The sequence below is a fragment of the Ictalurus punctatus genome, chromosome 26 (genome assembly GCF_001660625.3).
Source record: "Ictalurus punctatus breed USDA103 chromosome 26, Coco_2.0, whole genome shotgun sequence".
Taxonomy (NCBI): domain Eukaryota; kingdom Metazoa; phylum Chordata; class Actinopteri; order Siluriformes; family Ictaluridae; genus Ictalurus; species Ictalurus punctatus.
Window position 1 is genome coordinate 13,920,618 of NC_030441.2, and position 13,868 is coordinate 13,934,485.

At 38.8% G+C, this 13,868-nt stretch overlaps 2 protein-coding genes across 2 annotated transcripts; both read right to left on the bottom strand.

Annotated features, from left to right (window-relative positions):
• Positions 1 to 263: 263 nt before the first annotated feature.
• spp2 (secreted phosphoprotein 2) lies at positions 264 to 4,812 on the bottom strand. Its single transcript, XM_017457197.3, has 6 exons — positions 4,655 to 4,812; positions 3,685 to 3,806; positions 2,782 to 2,904; positions 1,223 to 1,330; positions 1,053 to 1,098; positions 264 to 608 (listed from the first exon to the last, which is right to left on the bottom strand). Exons 1-6 carry the CDS (start codon positions 4,704 to 4,706, stop codon positions 496 to 498), a joined length of 564 nt encoding a protein of 187 aa, XP_017312686.1. The 5' UTR covers positions 4,707 to 4,812; the 3' UTR covers positions 264 to 495.
• Positions 4,813 to 9,358: 4,546 nt separating this feature from the next.
• alg11 (ALG11 alpha-1,2-mannosyltransferase) lies at positions 9,359 to 13,674 on the bottom strand. The gene is made up of 5 exons (XM_017457173.3): positions 13,536 to 13,674; positions 12,161 to 12,382; positions 11,476 to 11,847; positions 10,772 to 11,349; positions 9,359 to 10,411 (listed from the first exon to the last, which is right to left on the bottom strand). Exons 1-5 carry the CDS (start codon positions 13,580 to 13,582, stop codon positions 10,128 to 10,130), a joined length of 1,503 nt encoding a protein of 500 aa, XP_017312662.1. The 5' UTR covers positions 13,583 to 13,674; the 3' UTR covers positions 9,359 to 10,127.
• Between the last annotated feature and the right edge of the window lie 194 nt (positions 13,675 to 13,868).

Below are 13,868 nucleotides of genomic sequence, written 5' to 3' on the forward strand. Positions count from 1 at the left end.
AACAGATTTGAGAATAGAGCTTGCGGGATAAAGGTGGTTTATACCTCATTAAAAGAACGTTCAGCAGGTAAAATGCTACTATAGTTAACCATTAGCATCACATTGCTAAGTACAGGTGCTGATCCCCTTTTAATAGTGTTTTTGTGGAAATTTAACTTAAAGGTCTTGTTGATGTGGGTATTTGAGTCGACAAGGAGAGCGTGTACGTGTGTGCATACAAGTGATACAGCCTAATCTTAACAAACAGAATCTGCTAGAACCAATCGCAATAGCAAGATGATGCGGTTTATTATAATATTTGTCAAAGAGGATGCCCACTATGTGGACAGGCTATGTTACTGAAATTTTTATTTCATAATTTTTGAACATTTAAGTAATCTTGAATGTTATATAGCACCTCCTGAACTTTCTAGCACCTATACAAAATCAGACTTAAATCTCCATAGCCTGTATTCCTATATCCCTCACTTTTGTACGCTTAAAAAATGGCTGTGGTTATTCCAGATGGTTGCTCATATAATCTTCACCAATGTTGATGTCACCATAGCGCCCAGGATGTATCGGTGGAGGTGCGTGAGAGCTTGGAGTCCCAGTCGAAGGTACAGGGTCTGTAGCAAATGTGAAAAATAAAAATAAATTAAGTGGGTATTATGAAGTACTATGTCGGTTAAGGAGCCAGTTTCAGGATGGATCAAACCTACATAGATTTTAATGCCTGGTATGTAATCCCATAAGATTATCAATGTACTGTATCTAAATTCTAGATATCTTGTTCTGGTTAATGCTGGTTATCATAATCTGCTTGTCTTATTTGTTAATTTTAGAAACATCCACAGGTCTTTCTTTCTTACTTTATCATTTATGAAGGTTAGCACTAGAGCATGCGGCAGCAAACACTCTAGGGTAAGTGTGTATTTGTATATAACCTCCTCAACTGGTGCATACAGTGATGTGGCATGGAGAACACCCCGTGCACTTAGTGTGCAAATCTCACACTTACATAACAGAATTAATCCACTGGACACAAAACCTGTCTTTATAAATGTACTTACCTCTACGGGCAAGGCGATTTGGATCGTAGTGCCATCCGGTCCACACCTGCAACCACAAAATCAATGAGTTAATTTACCTTGAATTCTCAATTAGCCACCCAATCTTTTATGAGTATTCATATGTACCCTGGACTCATACACAGTATATAAATGCAGAATTTCTCACTCACCTCTTCACTGGACTCGGAGCTAGAACTTTGTGCCGGGCTGCATTTTAGGGAGACAATATTGGTGAGTCTCTCAGACAAACGTGCTCTGATGTGGCAGCCTGCCTCCAACTGGACACAGCAGAAGGGATGACGAGAAAGAGGGTTCGGAACAAAGATTGGGTTAAAATCAAGGGGGGTGGATTTGAAAATTGTTATGCAAGAGCAAAGTAAACTGGGCTAAAACTTTTGTTTTTTCATGGAATGTGTCATTCCAAACTTTCGGTTTCTTTGAATTTGCTTGGAAAGGTTCTGTTGGCATGGCACCAAATAGAGGTCAGCTATGTGAAGAGTTCAGAGCATTTTCGTCACTCACCATTTCACAACTACAAGGTCTGACCCTTTGCAGAATGTTAACCTGTTAAATTCTCTTCACTTTTCTTTTAAAAAAAAAAAAGGCTAGTTTAATATGCAATACATCTACACTGATTCACATATTTTAGTTCATGGTTGGGCTTAAAGAACTCAGAAATGTGCATATTGTAATCTACTCTAAGTCAGTGTACACAAGTAAATGCATACATACTGTAATCACTGAATGTTGCATTCTGTCCTCTGAGCGTTATATTGATGTACAAAACAAGAAATTATCAAAGATTTAGGATTAGCTTTTGAAATTTGCACACAGATTTTAAGGACGGACCTGTCTGCAGACTGCAGAATAGTGGCCGTCTCCTTAATCCCATATTTGAATTCAAAGACCTGCCCCTCATTACTTGGGCACCCAGAGTTCAAAAGTAGTCCTGTCAATTCATCCTATGGTAGCTAAGTATCAGCAGAAAAGCATATTAAAATTTAACTAGCTGGCTAGCATTAGTCAAATTGTAAGCATTTATAAATATGAATTAATATTCCCTTCAGGAATGCTGTTATAATAGCTAACTGGTTTCATGCGTTTGAAGTTATTCATCAAATGCTCAGAATGGCCACTGCTAACTAGCCAGCTGTTTATTTATAGGCTTAAAAGGATCCTCTCAGAAATTCTGTCATGTCTGCTCATGTCAGCTAGCTGGCTAGTTAGCAGTGGACAATCTATGAATGACTTAAAATTCCTCTCAGAAATCCTGTCAGGATAGACAATGTTAGCTAGCAATGAAAATTCTGAGCATGTAGTCTATGAATATGACTTAAGCTAACCTGACAGAAATCATAAGTCATACTGATAAATGCTCAGAATTTTCAGAGCTAATTCTAGCCGGCTACAACATGCAGTACTATCAAGCTTGTCTACCAAAGTCTTATGTTAGCTAACTAGCTAACAAATTCTTTGGAAAAGAATGATATCAGTATGTTTTGCTTTTCAGATCTTCACATACGAACTGAAACGCAAGTTTTCTGTGAACTGCAATCTGCAGACAAACACCACTGACTTATGATGAATTTAAACAGAAGGCACTAAGTTATGCACCTCTTAAGACTGATCTGAGATCAGTTTTAGTGTTCTTATCATGATAGTCCACGTAAGAATCCGAATTAAAAGAGCTGGACCAAGATCAGTAAATAATCAAACAAATGAGGCCTACCACAAAGAAGCCTCTACGGTACGCGCAGCCCTGAGGGTCAATCCCAGAGCCCTTCCGACATTCTGTCTCCCTTATCCCAAATTTCAGCATCATATCATACGTGTTCATCCCCAGTGGAACAACCTGTAGCAAGGAGAAGGAGAAAACCTTTGCATTATATGCCGTATTCTTCACAAACACACTTCATAAGCATCAGTGCACCAAGTAACAGGGAAATCCATCAAAGCTGTCTACCCAATATGTGTGTTTGCTTAGGAATGGTATTTACAAGGCCTCTCAGATAATGAATGATTTTATTGGAACAGATATTTCAGGATTTCATGCATTTTACTTGAATTATGAATCATTGTGGATATGCATCAAGTCTTGAAAGATCGACCACTAAATATTAAAATAGGTATTTGGATATCTACAGTATAATACATGGAAATATTTAGCAGAAGAAAAGCATAAAGGAATATTCCAGTGCTTTTTCAATCAAATTTCCAATACTTCTGTGGTGTATATGTGACATGATTCTCTGTAGTGAGAAGACAATGAAAACCCCTTTTTCACTCAAAAATAGCTTATAATGGAAGTGTAAGGGCAGTTGTTGAGTTGAGGCAATTAATGTTTATTTAACATATTTTTTTCATGAACTCTTTAGTCAAAGGTGTTGGTAAATATATACTCTTAATCTGCATTAACTGGACTTTCAGAAATTGGATTACTTTTTCAGGTGGAAGAATTCATGTTTATTCATTACTATAAATTCCTTCATTATTCATATTCAGTTGTAGGTCTGCATTGTTTGATAATTAGAGAGGATGAAGTATAAGAGGATGAAGGTCTCTTAGATAAAATGGTTTGACTGAAGTGTCACTGCAAGCACCCTTTTAAAAATAAATGTGCAATTCCACCTACTCTTGTGACTGTAGCCTTGGACACCCTGTAGAGGTGAAGCCGAGCATAACGAGCGTTGATCTCGTCTAGGGCCATCCTTAGTGCATCGTCTGCTTTAGAACTCAGTTCAAACAGAGGGAGGCCTGTTGGATGAAGGTAATACCTGTTTTTAAATCGGTCATGGAGATTTGCAAAATCTAGGTAAATCTGGGAATAAATTTGTGTAAATCTGCATCATTACATGCTACAAAGAACGTTTGAGATTATAATATGTCTGAGAATTTTGATAAATATGGAAGCTAGTCCTAGGGCACAGTTTATGGCCCTTATGTACTGTAAATACTTAGTTATAAGTTTTTTTTTTTTTTACTTGTTCTATAAGTGTTTGTTCTGTAAGCAGCTCAAACATAGATATAAATGAAGTGTACTGTACTTTAATTCTATTATGTGAACTATCAGTATGTTTGAATGTTCAAAGGTCGTGGGTAACTGTAAAGCAGCGTAAACGATATAAATACAATTGTATAATTGTAGACAATAAACTCAGATTTGATGCCGGTACAGAAATGATTGTAAATAACAATTGATGGCATGAATCATTTTTGAAGCTTTCAAATTTCTCAGATTTTCTTCTTTTGTTTTCTTTAGAGACTTTTTTTTTCAGGTTTGCAGGAGGGGAAACAAAACGCTGGATGTCTACCAACAACTAAAACCTACCAACAATGTTCTACTGTTCTCACTTGTTGATTTGATTTGTACTCCGTTTATTAGACTTAAACTATGCCTGCTGATAGAATGGTCTATATCAGAGCCGAATTGATTGATTGAAGGTCAGTCTAATCTTGGATGAACTTACCAGCGTTTGTACTGGAAATGTTGTTCTATCCTTATATTCTGTACATTATGTTAATTCAGATCATCCATAAATATGACGCATAAAAACCAATGGTAATGTAGTATTGTGAAGATAAAATGCATACACATGACTCACCTGAACCTCCCAGATATTGGAGAAACAGCACGAGCAGAACACAGCACCTCATCTTCCTCTGTCAATCAAACTGGAGTTGGTGGGCAGCAGCACCCGCTGCTACCTTTAAATCCCTACAGCCCTCCTCCGGCTGCATTCTATTTCACAAAAGTTCAGCCCTAGCTCACTTCCCCTAACCACGCCCCTCATGCTGAGCCATATCAATTCATCTAATAATATTTAATTGTTCACTTTTTTAGTTTTTCCGCTGTGGTACATTTCAAAGGAAGCCAAAGAGATTGTGCGATGTAACATTCACAAGCTGATGTTTACTCAATCCTGCTTCATTTCTCTTGCCTGGTCTCCCTAGGAGAAGTGAATAGGGAGTTTATGTTATTGGAATCAGGCTTCTGTCTGTCTCGCTGTATCCTCCTTTCCCAGTATGCCATGCTGTTTTACTTGGCCTCTCTTTTCTGTCTAGTCAGATATTTCAGGGTCCATAATTCCTGGAACAGGGCCTTCACTGCGCTAGTCTTATCGCTAAACATAGCTCTGATCTAGGATCAGTTCTACCCTTTTATCTCCATTAGAAAAAGCAGTATGTGGACAGTATGGACCAGATCCCAGATACTTGTACAGTTACGTGCAGGCTCAGAGACCTTATCAGTGGTCATGGACACACAAAAGGAAAGGTTTATCCAACTGTGTGAGAGCTGAGCTAACAGCCAGTACCTGCTAGATTGTTTATTTTAAGAAGTGAGGTAACATTATTATGTAACTAGACTATTAGGAATTATTGTGTAACATGAATGATGGGAAGGATTATTATGTAAAAGGAAAAGTACGGTAGTGCTTGAAAGTTTGTGAATTTTCTACAGCTGCATAAATATTACCCCAAACATCATAAAATTTTCACACAACCCCTAAAAGCAGGCAAAGAGAACCCAATTAAACAAATGAGATAAAAATATTATACTTGGTCATTTATTTATTAAGGGGGAATGATCCAATATTACATATCTGTAAGTGGTAAAAGTATGTGAAGCTCTAGGATTAGCAGTTTATTTGAAGGTGAAATTAGAGTCCGGTGATTTCAATCAATCCGATGATGATCAAGTGTGAGTGAGCGCTCCGTTATGTTTGAAGAACAGGGATCTATCAAAGTCTGAGCTTCACAACACGTTTGTGGAAGTGTATCATGGCAAGGAGATTTCGGAGGACCTCAGAAAAAGAGTTGTTGATGCTCATCAGGCTGGAAAAGGTTATGAAGCCATCTCTAAAGAGTTTGGACTCTAAACCAATCCACAGTCAGACAGATTGTGTACAAATGGAGGAAATTTAAGATGATTGTTACCCTCCCCAGGGGTGATCAACCAACAAAGATTTGTTGACTGGCTCCTTTGTGCGAGGTCACAAAGGAGCCAGGGTAAATTCTAAGCAACTAAACTCTCTTACATTGCCTAATGTTAATGTTCATGGGGCCACCATCAGGAGAACACTGAACAACAATGGTGCGCATGGCAGGCTTGCAGGGAGAAAGCCTCTGCTCTCCAAAATAAACATTGGTGCACAGCTGCATTTTGCTAAAGATCAAGTGGACAAGCCAAAAGGCTACTGGGACAATGTTTTGTGGATTGATGAGACCAAAATAAAATGTTGGGTTTAAATGAGAAGGGTTATATTTGGAGAAAACACTGCATTCCTGCATGGGGAAACATGGGGGTGGTAGTATATTTTGCTGCATATGGGCCTGGATGACTTGCCATCATTGATGGAACAATGAATTCTGAATTACACCAGTGATTTCTAAAGGAAAACAGCAGGACATTTGTTCATAAACTGAATCTCAAGAGAAAGTGGGTCATGCATCAAGACAACGACCCTAAACACACAAGTTATTCTACCAAAGAACGGTTAAAGAAGAATAAAGAAGATAATGTTTGGAATGGACAAGTCAAAGTCCTGACTTTAATCCAGTAGAAATGTTGTGGAAGGACCTGAAGCAATCAGTTCATGTGAGGAAACCCAGCAACATCCCAGAGTTGAAGCTGTTCTGTACTGAGGAACGGGTTAAAATTCCTCCAAGCCCATGTGCAGGACCGATCAACAGTTACTGGAAATGTTTAGTTACAGTTATTGCTGCACATCAGAGTCACACCAGATACTGAAAGCACAGATTCACATACTTTTGCCACTCACAGATATGTAATATTGGATCATTTTCCTCAATATATAAATATATAACAAAGTATAATATTTTTGTCTGATTTGTTTAATTGGGTTCTCTTTATCTACTTGTAGGACTCGTGTAAAAACTTGATGATGGTTTAGGTCATATTCATGCAGATATATAGAAAATTCTCAAGCGCCACTGTATATAATTCTATTGTCTAAAGAGGTGAAGAACTGTATGAAATATCTCCAACATTCACAACTTTCTCATACGTCATTTATAGATAGTACAACATTTAATACAGTATAACTTTATCCTTGTAAGATTTGAAAAGCTCATTTGCATTATTAGCCATTATATGATCTTTTGTGTGGTGGTGTTGAAACCCCATTGGATGTTGCTGTGGCTGAATTATAGCAACAGCAAAAAAAAAAAAAAAAAAAAGATTTTAGCCATAAAAATTTTTCTCAGCTGTAAAAACAAGCATAAAAATATTTCCCCAAAATGACATGGAAATTATTTATTTAGGCTAGTTTCCTAGATTGCCTTATCTATCGTTCTGCAAATAACATGCTATATAAGGAGCCAGTTTATCAAATGTGTTGGCAAAAACAATCAGTCTGCCTAAAGATCTCCAAAACTTTATTAGCTAAGTATGATTTTCTCACATAGTGAATGCAGAACTACGTTTGTAAGTTTGTCTGTTTGTCATCAGATACCAGCTGTCAAAATGCCAGATGTACCTGTGGCACAGTTGGAACAGATTCAAAATTTCTCCCTTCTTTCTTTTGGAGGTTAACAGACTTTAATACAGGTTTAACACTTTTTGTGGTCGAGATACATACGAAAGAGAAACATATTTTCTAGAACTTGCAAGAAAGGCTATAGTTTATAGTAGAAAATATCACCAAGTGAAAGGTTTTCCCAGATGACCATGACCACACATATAACACCACAAGATATACAAAATGTAGATGTGATGTCCCTCATGGGTCTCTTCTTGGTCCTTTACTCTTCTCTCTTCTGTTGCATTGGTCATCAGCATGCCACTGATTTTCATTATCCTGATGATATAATGTACAAATATGTGTCTGCTAGCCTAAATATTGCATGCCAATCAAAGCTTAAAGTTTAAATATAGTTGACCTGTTAGTTAGATCTTACAGTACTCTAAAATGTCTCGGTGTCATAATCAACTTTGATCTTTCTTTTAAAACACATCAGCAACTTCCATTTGTGTAATATAGCTGAACCGTCAGCTCTAAGACTCTGGCTTGGTTTTTGGTACAAAAATGAAGACAAACTTTTGCATTTTGAATTTACAGCATAGTTTAAAAAAAAATACTCCCTGAATCTTCATAGGATTTCAGAGTCACCACAACATCCAAAGCTAGGTTGTTTTGACAAAACCGCCAGCCAGCAAAAAATGGAAACAATAGATGCATCATTCCCTTTCATCTGTTGTACTTTGTTTAAAAATCATTTTATATCTATTATATATATTATATCTATTTCTTTCTTTCTTTATAAACTGGATTAATTCTATTGTACTTTTTAGTTTAGTTTATTTCTTTTGAATTATTATTATATTTGCTTTGACTATGTCTTCCTGTTTTATTTAGGCTTTGTTTTTGTGTTATTTCTTTGTGAAGTGACTGAATTTTAACAAGACCACAGGTGCATCTCAAAAAAAATCACAATATCGTGTAAAAGTTCATTTTTTTCCCCGTACTTCAATTCAAAAAGTGGGACTTTCATATATTCTAGATTCATTGCACATAAAGTGAAATATTTCAAGCCTTTTTTTGTTGTAATCTCGATGATTACGGCTTACAGCTCATGGATATGAAAAATCCAGTATCTCAAAATATTAGAATAAAGAATTTATAATACAGAAACGTCGACCTTCTGAAAAGTATGTTAATATATGCACTCTTTACACGGTCAGGGCTTTAACCCTTTTGCACGAATTACTGTATCAATGTGGAGTGGGATGTTGGCATGTTTCTGTTAACAGCTATGATCTGCATGCAGTGACAGTAAAGTAGAATATCTGAAGGCAAGTTTTATATACAGGTGCATCTCAAAAAATTTGAATACCGTGGAAAAGTTCATTTTTTCCCCGTAATTTAATTCAAAAAGTGGGACTTTCATATATTCTACGTTCATTATACATAAAAAGCAACATTTCAAGACTTTTTTGTTTTAATCTTGATGATTACGGCTTACAGCTCACATTAAATTAGAAAGCTAACAACTAGACTAATAAAATAAGCAAAAACTATTAAACTGATAATTTATATATTAAAATAAATAAATATCTCTTAAAAATGAAACGAATCGATTTTATAAACCGAATATATCAAAACTTAAACAGACTTTACAAAACATTTCAACGCTATAACACGGCACCAGTTTTCTACACAAACATTATAAATATTTAATAAGCATGTGTGCACCATAAATATTTCAAATCTTTAAGAAGGTATCTGAAAAGTCCTTCCTAATTCCAGTTCTGTTTAAAGCTAGACAAATGACACATGACTCAAAAGTCCTCAAAATTTTCCTCAAACCATTTATTGTAAATATCCTCATAAATAAGAATTTGAATACAAGTCTTCAAATAAAAAAGGAGAAAATACATCTTCACCATCATACAAGTTGTCTAACTTAAGAGAAAAGCAGACTTTTGGAAGGACAGCCTCTGACCCAGGCAGAAATGAGACAAAACGAAATAAAACAAAGATAAACAAGATGCAGAGTGTGGGAAACAGCAGTGGACAGGACTGTGATTTGAAACAAACCAAACAAACAATCTGTCTGTTTGCAGTCTGCTCACTGGACTCTAGTCATTTCAGCTTCACCATGCCCAAGCATGCTAGCAAAACTTATCTTTTACAAATGACCAGAGGGCAGTTTTGATTTTTTTTTTCACCCTCTCTTATTTGATGTCAGTCTCGTATCAGTTGAAAGTTCATCAGATGAAAGCAGCTTATCTTTTATGGTCAAGATACGAAAGTGGGTTTGCGAGCTACGTACATCAAGTGCAATGCTACATTACATCGAAGTATTTTAACTCTTTCAGCTGAAAACTCCACTCTTACCCACAATGCATCTCTGTTTTCTAAATACACCAAATCAAAAGAAAAGTCCACGTATATTTTTTCATACACAGGAATGTTTTGCAGCAGAGGTGGGGCGATTCACAGCGGATGGTGAATGCTCACGAACATGCCTGCATTATGAACGAGTCTTTAAGCAGTAACTTGGTTGTAATGAGCTCTGAATGAGACACGGAACATCCTCCATCCTCCCCTAAATTCATCGCTCCAAAGTGCCCATCAGAGGCTCCATGGCTGCCAAAAAGGATGCCTCAAACTCCTGATCCGAGAAGCGGCTGACAGACTGACGTGCCCGACGGCGGATCTCGAGTCGTGCTGCCGGCGTCATGGTGAAGATTCGCTCCATCGCATCGGAGTAGCTTTCTTCATCATCAGCCAGGAAACCTGTGATGCCGCCATCATATGGCACGACGATATCCAGCTTAGGACCACCAGACCTGTGGGCCAGGATCACTGTCCCAGCAGCCATGCACTCAACCACACCTGAGAGAAAGAGACAGAGAAAGCAGAGGAATGTTTAGTGTGGTTCAATCAGGGACAAGCATCGCTACGTCCTACTCCCTGCAAAGTGAAAAATCAAAGGTAAAGAGGGTCAAAAGTGTAAGACCATTCCGAGTACATGTCTTTATTTTTCTAAACACTTTATTAGGAACACTATACTAATACTGGGTACAGCCTCTCTTTGGTCTCAAAACAGCCTCAATTCTTCATGGCATGGATTCCACAAGACGTTGGAAACATTCCTTTGAGATTCTGGACTTTATCCACATGAGTCGAACAATGCTATTAATCTAGAGAATCTAGGTATTAATACAAGAATTCTCAAGATTGTTTTGTTCTCACCAATGCCAAAATGTTCGTTCCACATGGTGTGCAGGCCGATCGTAGCGTCCACTAACTCCTTCTTCAGCTCCTCAAACGGGATGTTCAGCTTAAACTCCACACTATCGGCCACGCCCAGCTCCTGGCACAGCCCCCTCAGCATCAGCACCCTGTCCTCATCTTCCTGATTCCGGCATCCACCAATCAGCACCAGCTTAACCAGCTCCCTACTGCCGGGCTCCCCCCTACGTCTGTCCAGAAGTTTCCGGAAGGCTCTGACCTGCAGCCGGTGGTCCTTCTCTGGGCGAAACTGGGCCACCGACACTATGGAGTGGCACTTCCTGACTCCGTCCTTGTCCTCCTCTTCCTCCAGGGGGACATCAAGGAAGGCCTGGACATCACATGGTGGGTAGACAACGCTGGTGCGGTTCGGGGCACGCCACAGTGCCAGGATGTGACCCAGCGTCCAGGTAGAGTTGACCATGATCACGTCACTGCAGGAGCCGGCGAGACCATACAGCAGGGCAAAGGCGCAGTAATACACTGCCTTAATGGCACTCAGAATAGGGTTATTAGTGATGTAGTCTGCATTGTTGAACCTATAGATGAAAACATGGCAGATACACATAATAATAATAATAATAATTAAAACAGGACTGATCAGGTTATGATTAGGTTTTGCTTTTCGGTTCGTCACAGATTGACAGTTCTGTCAAAATGCGTACCTGGGGTTTCTGTCGCGAACCACTGACAGCATGTCTGTGCTGATGGTGGGGTAGTGCACATAGCTCGCCACTCTGCATCCACCCAGGTAACGGAAGACAGGCAGTGTGAAGGCGTAGCCCATGGAGTCAATGTAGAGATCAGGCGTAAAGGACGTGAGCGCCTCCCAGCCTAAGAAAAGTGAGCCGATGCTCTGGCCCAGCAGGGTGAAGTGGGGGTAAAGACTGGCCTCCACCAAAAGCCGATGTTTCAGGAAGGTAAAGCGGACTGGACGTGGTAGGCGGATGTTAAAGCGGCGACGAGCACCGTCCACAATCTGCTCGCCCGTAACACCTTGATCGCCTGTGTAAATTACGAAATCCACATCTGTGTACCTGCGGTAAAGCAAGGACATTTTACTACCACTAAAACTGTAACACTAGTTAGTGATTCACACATACAGCTAGTTATAGATTTGTATCAACTTGCTCTATATGTTGCTTGCACAATTCCAGTCTTGGAGGACCAGCAGGTGTTTTATGCACAAATTTCAATGCGCTAAACCCAGCAGTGAACTATCAAAGGCACTCACTCGCTGAGGTTCTACCACTGAGATATGCAACAGGCAAAGCAAACTGATCTTGGAGCTTATAGCCTTAATGCCAATTATGACAGATTTCAGACTGCAGTGTTTAATCCAGTACATACCTGTTCTGCAGAGCTCTAATGGCACACCAGAGCACTCGCTCTCCTCCACCTCCTGCATTACAATAAGGGTGGAAGAAGGCGACCGCGGGTCGTCCATCTTGAGCTCGGCGTACTCTCCTGCTGGACTGAAGCCAAGTGCGAATCCCCGCGACAAACAGGAAAAGCACTCCCGTCAGGACGAGACACAGGTAGAAGCATGGCAAGAGCAGCGACCCCAACAATCTGCATCAAACACATGGCAGGGAAGGAAGGAGTTCTGGCTTACAGTGAGTGGCAGAACAATAAAGCCAGCGCTTAAATAAATATCCACTAATGCAAAAACAGAAAGTCCAAATAAGGAGAACACTACAGGAATATTATTAAACTGATTACACATTGCAGGGGGCCATGCTGGCTTTGTACATTTGCCTCGCACCTCCAGGGTCAGAGGTTCGAATCCCGCCTCCGCCCTGTGTGTGCAAGGCAAACAAGGCAGACTGTTTCAAATCCATGGAAATATGGATTTAAACACTGGTCTAAACTAATGGCAAGGAAACTTGGTCTCAGGTATTTCTCAGCAAGGCCACCCATGTCCTCTATAATGAGCTAATAATGCTAGTGAGCTTTAAATAATGGCATATTTGTCTATGAGACCATTCTGTAGTGAAATTCAAATCTAATTTACATACGATTTAATAGCTTATTTTGTTAAATATCAAAAATCTAAAAGGTGTGCGTTATACCTGACACCTAGATGAACACTTTCCAGTTGGATGTGTGACTGTACATCATTCCCTTCAAATGCTATTGAGCTTTAAATCATGGTATATTTTGTGTATGAGCCCATTCTGTAATAAAATACATGGCCATATTTATATATGATTTAATAGCTTATTTTGATAAATATCAAAAATCTAAGAGGTGTGCGTTATAGCTGACACCTAGATGAACACTTTACAGTTGGTTATGTGACTGTAAGTCCTTCCCTTCAAATGCTATTGAAGTTAGAACCGTGTATAACAATGTCGTATGTAACTTTAGAGACGGTCCCTTAATTTCCACATATACGCGAATATCGAACCTCCAACCAACTTTATTCCAGTGATTTAAGTGCCTTTAACACCACTCCAGCTCTGCTTCGTTTTCTAACACATCACGTATTACTTCAGACACCTATACACGTGACATTTTGTTTACAAAAACATATCGAGCAGGCTTTAGAATACCAACAAACCTAAGATGTTCATTCATTAATTAATTACACAGTGAGAACGAACGTGCAGCTAGATTCATTTAGCTAAACTAGATATATCTTTCTATCTTGACTGTGCATACTCTACAAATTGAACACTTTTATATAAATACCTCTGTGTTTAACGTTTAAAACAATCATTACCTGATTAAATCGCACAAACAGATAGACAGGTGATCGTGCCCAGTCATCTTCGTAAGAAATGACAACACAACATTTACGCTTCCGGGTTGCGCTCTTCTTCTACGCTTGATTTTGACGGTTTGTGAGAATCTGAACCTGAACTGTGTATCCGCGCCACCTGCTGGGCGGGAATGAGAACACATTATTGACTTGGACTTGAAAATGATATATGACTTAATGTTTCATCAACAAATAGTATAGATAATTTAGCTTATCTAGTTCTTTTCTTGGGAATGAAGTTGTAAATAGTTATTTTTTTTATATAAAAGATCAAAAGTTTATGGACACTCGACT

Coding starts and splice junctions, on each gene's coding strand:
- alg11 (XM_017457173.3), bottom strand. CDS start 13,582: ATGACTGGGCACGATCACCTGTCTATCTGTTTGTGCGATTTAATCAG. Junction 12,383..13,535: donor TGTTTGTGCGATTTAATCAG/GTAATGATTGTT, acceptor TGTTTGATGCAG/ATTGTTGGGGTCGCTGCTCT. Junction 10,412..10,771: donor GAACGAACATTTTGGCATTG/GTGAGAACAAAA, acceptor TCTTTCTCTCAG/GTGTGGTTGAGTGCATGGCT.
- spp2 (XM_017457197.3), bottom strand. CDS start 4,706: ATGAGGTGCTGTGTTCTGCTCGTGCTGTTTCTCCAATATCTGGGAGGT. Junction 3,807..4,654: donor CCAATATCTGGGAGGTTCAG/GTGAGTCATGTG, acceptor TTCATCCAACAG/GCCTCCCTCTGTTTGAACTG. Junction 609..1,052: donor AAATCGCCTTGCCCGTAGAG/GTAAGTACATTT, acceptor CATTTGCTACAG/ACCCTGTACCTTCGACTGGG.